At 30.4% G+C, this 7250-nt stretch overlaps 1 protein-coding gene across 1 annotated transcript; it reads left to right on the top strand.

Annotated features, from left to right (window-relative positions):
• Positions 1–596: 596 nt before the first annotated feature.
• Positions 597–4353, top strand: LOC101259436 (probable serine/threonine-protein kinase PBL3). The gene is made up of 6 exons (XM_004238728.5): positions 597–1177; positions 2129–2475; positions 2556–2691; positions 2840–2976; positions 3083–3206; positions 3589–4353. Exons 1-6 carry the CDS (start codon positions 1114–1116, stop codon positions 4041–4043), a joined length of 1263 nt encoding a protein of 420 aa, XP_004238776.1. The 5' UTR covers positions 597–1113; the 3' UTR covers positions 4044–4353.
• The last annotated feature ends 2897 nt before the right edge of the window (positions 4354–7250 follow it).

Raw genomic sequence — 7250 nt, 5'->3', positions numbered from 1 at the left:
ATAAGAGCAGTGTCAAGTCAACATGAACCAGCTAAAACAAAACGTATAAAATAAATAATTAGTTTGAGAACGTGAATCACGAGTCACGAGGAATAAATTTGAGACTTATTAGTTGAATCATTCATCATGAGCCATTTGTCCATGTATTACTCACTTAAAAAGTGAATAATTTTATCCTTTAATCAAATTTTAATCTTGTTTTAAAATAATTAGATTATTAGGTGTTTTTCAAATTTGTAATATTAACTTCAATTTAAATTTTATTTTCTAATCAAATATTAGTTGAATAATAGATTATTAGGTGTTCTTCAACTTTGTAAATATAAAACAAAAATCTTTATAATCAGATATTAAGGTTTAAATTAAGTTAAAAATATTTTTAACTAGAAATTTTGTATAATAATTAGAAAATTGTATACTGCTAAAAGATGTATAGCGATGAATAAAATTTTTTTTTAATCAGATATTATATTTTCTAGCTTTGGACATGCAAAATTTCTTGATAAAAAGCGCTATCGCCTGAACGAGGTCCTACCCAACGTGAAGTAGATTAGTTGGGTACTAATACATATATTGTATCGATGACACTGCTCTGTACTTGATAAGATATTTCAAGTTTGAGCTTTGGGTGTACATGATTCCTTGTAGGAGCGCTGCCCTATGAGTAGAGTTTTACTCAACGCGAATCTAAATTAATCGAGTTCTGATGAAGGTATCGTACCGAGTGGATAGGGGTAAAGTAGGAATTAAGAAAAAGATGACGGAGTAGTGACACCCACGTTTTCACAAAGGGACACACATTTTGTTGAGTAGAAAAAGACAGTGAGAAATGGAAAAAGGAAGCTACTTCACCATTTCTATAGCTTCTTCCCTTCTAATTCCTCTCTTTATATTTATCTACTCAATAGCCTTCAAGAACTATTCTTTGTGGTTGTTCATGTGACCCTTTTCAGTTTTTTCTCACCAAACTTTTTTACGACTCCAAAAACAGAAATATCTTGTATTTGGGTTGTTCAAGATTTGAGCTTTTTTTGCTGAAATATTGCTCCCAAGACTTGATTTTGACTTGTAAAAGATTGATCTTTTGTGGGGGTTTTTCAAAAAAAAATCTTGATGGGCAATTGTGTTGGTTCCCCTGCTAGAGTTGAAGCTACTTTGAGCTCTACTACCCCTTCTGGTATTTGACACTTTCTGGTTTTGCTTGTTTTTTTGTTAGTTTATTGAGCTGATTTCTGTGAGTGGAGGTGTGTATGGGATGGAGGGGGTGGGGGGTGGGGTGGGGTGGAAAAAGATAAAGATTGTGTTTTTGTGTATCTTTTTCTGTTTTGTGATGGGTGATTTAGTTCTTTGGTTTTAATTGTTTTGGTTTTTGGGTGAATTTAGTTGTTTGGTTTCTTTTTGTTAGAGAATCTTGATTACTTACTATCACTGTATGAGGAGAGACATTAAAAATGTAAGTTATATACTAGTTTTTAGCTTGCAGAGAGAAGTCTGATGTGTGGTTTGTTTCATTTTGCTTCTGTTTATTGATGAATTTGGTTTAATCTTTATGTTGGTGCATTAAAGCTTTGATTTTTATATATTTTTTCCCAAGTTGTTTTGACCTCCACAAGATATTTTGGTATGGAGATTTGTGAGTTTTGGGTGTTGATTGTCAACTTTTGCTTGAGTTTTGTGATATCTGTGTTTGCTTTTTGCTAGTTGCTTTCTCATCCATATGTTGTTGGAACTCAAAAAATTATTTGATTCTTTACAAATCATTCTTTTCCTTTTGAATACATTGAATAATTATGTTTTGCTACGAGTAGTTGCACCTTGAGCTGAGGATCTAAGGTAGGGGCAAGGTCTGCGTATGCTCTACCCTCCCCAAACTCAACTTGTGGAATTGCACTCGACATGTTGTTTTTGTTGTAGTTTCACATTTATTTCTAATCACCAAGATTCTTCTTTTCATGTCTGTGTCCAATTTCCTTGTGTTTAGGATGTAAAAAACATCATAGTAAGTTAACTGAAATTGGCCTGTCCCCGGAAATCAACGATATAGTATTGAAAACAGAAGTCTTATTGTAAGAATGTATATTGATATATGTAACTGAATGATAACATTTCCTACTCTTTTATATGCCAGCTTATGAAGCTTCAAGATTTCCTGACAAAAAAAGCAATTCTTCTGTTCCATCAAGCCTAAGTATTCCATCCTATGGTAGGAAAAGTAGTTCCGAAAGCCTTCCTACTCCGAGATCTGAAAGCGAAATATTATATTCTCCTAATGTCAAATCCTTCTCATTCAATGAACTGAAAAATGCAACAAGGAATTTCAGACCTGACAGTCTTCTTGGGGAAGGAGGATTTGGTTGTGTTTTTAAAGGATGGATCGATGCGCAAACTCTTACTGCATCAAAGCCTGGTTCTGGAATAGTGATTGCTGTCAAAAAATTGAAGCCAGAGGGTTTTCAAGGTCACAAGGAGTGGCTGGTATGTTACTTCTGCTATAATCCTGCTTAAATTGAACCTTTTTCTCGTTGGCGTAGTAACTAATGTTAAATACTCTGCAGACTGAAGTTAATTACCTCGGCCAACTTCGTCATCCAAATTTGGTTAAACTCATTGGCTATTGCATCGACGGTGATAACCACCTTTTAGTGTATGAGTTCATGCCTAAAGGAAGCTTGGAGAACCATTTGTTTAGAAGTATGTCTACTTTCTTCCCCTCCTATCTTTAGATTTGTCATAGTAGTTTCTGCCTTATGTCATTTCCCTTTTGTCCCGAAACAATGGAGAATTATTTGTGTATTTACAAATTGGTGGTAATTCTTGGCTTGATCTTTTTGTTAAACAGGAGGACCTCAACCTCTGAATTGGGCAACAAGAATTAAGGTGGCTATTGGTGCTGCTAGAGGCCTTGCTTTCCTTCATGATGCTAAAGAACAGGTCATATATCGGGATTTCAAGGCTTCTAATATTCTGTTGGATGCGGTACGTATAAGACCCCGATCCCCCTTTGTGTAAATATGCCTGCCTTAGCACAACTTCTCCTGCTGTTCTTGCGAAGCTTAAGTTATTCTGCTTTCTTGAACTGCAGGAATTTAATTCAAAGCTGTCAGATTTTGGTTTGGCTAAGGCCGGGCCAACTGGTGATCGCACACACGTATCCACTCAAGTAATGGGTACACATGGCTATGCTGCTCCAGAATATGTTGCTACAGGTTAATACATTGCCTCTCTTGTTAGCTTATCTATATCGAACATATAACATGACCTCCTTATTAGATACCGATTTTGGAGTAAAACATATTAAACATGATTTTTGATGATAAATCTACTTATGATGGTGTATGCAAACCTTACCCTTACCTTTGCGGGGTAAAGACGACCCTTAAAAGTATCCCCAGTCACCGATCTTATTTATCTAGACTTTCTATAAAGTTGCGGTATTTTCACTTAGAAGAAAGAGCTTGATTTCTGTTTTCCTTATAAAACACATTCGATTGTCAATATGATGAGTCTTCTCCCAACATAACTGAACAAATTATGCTTGTAATACTGCTGGACTATTATGTTGTAACTAAATATCCCGCTATCTTCCAGGTCGTTTGACAGCAAAAAGTGATGTATACAGCTTCGGTGTTGTGTTGCTCGAACTGCTCTCAGGACGACGTGCAGTTGACAACACAAAGGTAGGTATAGAGCAGAATCTTGTAGACTGGGCAAAGCCATATTTAGGGGACAAACGCAAGTTGTTTCGAATAATGGACACCAAACTAGAAGGCCAGTATCCCCAGAAAGGAGCATATACAGCTGCTAACCTTGCTTGGCAGTGTCTAAGCAATGAACCCAAGCTTCGCCCCAAAATGTCCGAGGTTTTAACTGCTCTTGAAGAACTTCAATCACCAAAAGGCCTTAGCAAACTCTCACATACCTATCATAGAGCTATTCCTAGCCCAGTGGCTGTATCGCCTATGAGACATCATCGTTCACCCCTGCATATGACACCGTCTGCTTCTCCATTACAAGCCTATCAAAAGTCTCCTCGCGGTAGGTGACTCATAGAGAGACTATACCTATTTTGGTTTTGTCATTGTACATTTCTCATATATCTACCAAATTTTGTTGTCTATATGTTTTAAAATGTATTGGCAATCCAAGATTAGATTTTGTTTTTCCTATGATGACTTTTGCAATTCAATGTCTTATAGATTTTGAGCTATAATTTTTTGTTTTTTTACAGATTAGAAATGAAAGTAAATGTCTATAGTTATGATATAATAGTAGTTAATTTTAAAGAGATAGATTGCTTTGTTATGAAACTATTTTGGCTGATGATATATATAGATACAACCATTGACAAGTAAATGATTATTTTTACAAGAAAACATGATGATTTTAATGATGGGAAAATGAATAGATATTATTATTTTATACTTTCGATAATAAGAAATGATAGAGATGTTTATAAAGATTCTAGTGCGCGATGATTATATGCTGATGATGTGATCCAAATTATGTGCCTCCTAACCATATATATATATATATATATATATTTTTCTTTCTATGTTCTAATTATTTCCATTTAATGTTTCTTGCCTTATTATTAGTCTCATTTAAGTTATTTAACTTATTTTAACTAAGCAATATTAGTTAGCTATCAAAGTAGTAAATATAAATCTAGTCAAATCATAAGAAGTCGAATCATAAAAATAGTTATGGTGGGTAGAATGTGCTTTTCATTTATTAATTTATTTTTCTATTAAAAAAAGTGTGGGGCGAGATCTCATTAGATAATTTGATCCTTTAAATTTTTCAATAAATATCATTTAGATGCTTTGAATTATAATTTATTATAATTAAGCACATAAATACATAATAAAATATTTATATTAGGAATAGATATCAATTTCAAATCTAGTTGAAATTTTAATAGAAGCTCAAGTAAGAATCATTAGGACACAATTAAATAAAATTAATTATATTAGGTAGATGGTTAACCTTACTCAATAGTTATCCGAAATTTAGTATTCTGTCAATTTTAATTTGTTTATCTAATTTTTTTGACACAAATTTTAACAAAATAAAGGAACTATTTAGCCAATTGTGAAATTAATCAGCGTTGTGCAATTTTTTTTTCCTTCAAAATTCTTATAATCTACATTTTTTCTTTTATCTTTTTCCTATTAAAGGTGCAATGACCTTTTGCAATTATAGATCTTATAGATTTTAAGTTTATAATTTTTTTTCTAAATTAAAAATAGAGTAAATGACTATAGTTCTGAATAATAATAGTTAATTTTATAGAGACAACTATTTTTTTTATATAATTATTTTGACTAGTGATATAGATACAACTAATTGATGAAAAGTATACTGATTATTTGTACGAGAAACATGATGATTTTAGTGATAAGAAAGATCAATAGATTTATTATTTTACACTTTCAAATAAAAGAAATGATAAAAGTTCCAGGGAATGATTATATGTCTCCTCACAAAGAAAATAATGCAGATAATGATGAAGATGATGACAATATAGAGATTTTGATTTTGTTCGTCCTAAAAAAATAATACAGATGATGACGACAATGATAATGATGAGAAGGATGATAAAAACAATGATGGAAATCTAGGACATGATTATGTGTTTTTCATCATCATAATCATCATTTCTAAAATCTCCATCATTGTTAGTATCACCACACTGATCATTATCATCATCGGCATCATCTTCGTTATTATCTTTGTTAGAACACAATCAAAGTCATCAACATTGTCATTATCCTCCTCACCATCTCCATTATTTTCAAATAAAATTCTTAATGAAACAAGTTTAATTTTGGCATTAGACTTGTCTAATATATATATATGTAATTTTTTTTGGTCTATAATCACATAATTTCGATGTGGTTCTCATGTGGCCTAACAACCACTTGCAATAAATTTACCTTATTTTAGTCAAGTAATGTTTATTACTAGTTATTAAAGTAGTAAATATAAATCTGGTCAAATCATAAAAAGTCAAATTATAAAAATTATTATTTGATTAAGAGTTATTGTGTGTAGAATATGCATTTCATTTACTAATTTAATTTTTCTATTAAAAAATAAATGCAGGGCGAGATCTCATTATGAAATTCAATCCTTTAAATTTATTCAATAAATTTAATTTAGACACATTAAATTATATTTATTATAATTGAGCATATAAATAAATAATAAAATATTTATATTAATGAAATATTCATATATAAAAATTAAAATTAATAATAATAATAATAATAATAATAATAATAATAATAAATGGGGAAGATCTTAACTTTAAAGTTGGATTACGATTTTATCCCGTTACAATTTAAATATTATTGATAAGCTAATTAATAAGTTTTAAATAATATATGGTAGTAATCCATTATATTGATAGATATAATTTATTCATGAAATATTTAATTTGTTTTCATTCTAAAGTGGAGTTTGATGAATGAAGTGTTTTGTAACAATATACTTTATAAATTGAAATATCCTTTAACATTAAAGAAAAGAATGTCCTTTAAATTACCATACATCTTAATAGGTGAACATATATAGATTTTAGTTAGAAACTTTATGTATCTCAACTTTAACCAATCAAATTCTCATAGACCTTATGTATATTATCAATTTTTATATGACTTTTATAATTATTGACTTATTATATACATATACTGAAGATTTATTTTCAAAATCACTTTATATTAATGCATATACTTATTCAGATGTATAATTGTTGATGGATGATTACTGGATGCATGTAATTACATTGCTCATCACAGTCACTTTACATTTATATATACACTTAGTTATTCTAATGCATAATTGTTGATAGATGTAATTTCTCGTCACATACGCAATAAAAAGAGGTAAATCTATTTTATTCTTTGTTAGTTATTGAGGAAGTTCCTCCATTCTTTTACACTGAAAATGTTTTTCTCTTTAATTTATTAGCTATTTTATTATTTTTCGTCTACTCAATTTTATCTTATTTTCAAATATTTGTGGAATGAACATTATGTACATCTGAAATTGTATAATTTATTGTGATGCTATAATAATGTTATGACTATTGATAATTTCTTTTTAATATATTCTCTTAAAACATTATGTGAGATCTTCACAACTAATAACTCATGTGGAATTTACAATTCATAAAATTATTTGATATGATTGTCAAGTTGTCCATTTAATGTTAAACATTAGTTTGGTGTTACACTTCTTCTCTTTTT

This window comes from Solanum lycopersicum, chromosome 5 (assembly GCF_036512215.1).
Source record: "Solanum lycopersicum chromosome 5, SLM_r2.1".
NCBI lineage: Eukaryota > Viridiplantae > Streptophyta > Magnoliopsida > Solanales > Solanaceae > Solanum > Solanum lycopersicum.
The sequence above is the reverse complement of the archived record's forward strand: the minus strand, read 5'-3'. Positions and strand labels throughout refer to the sequence as shown.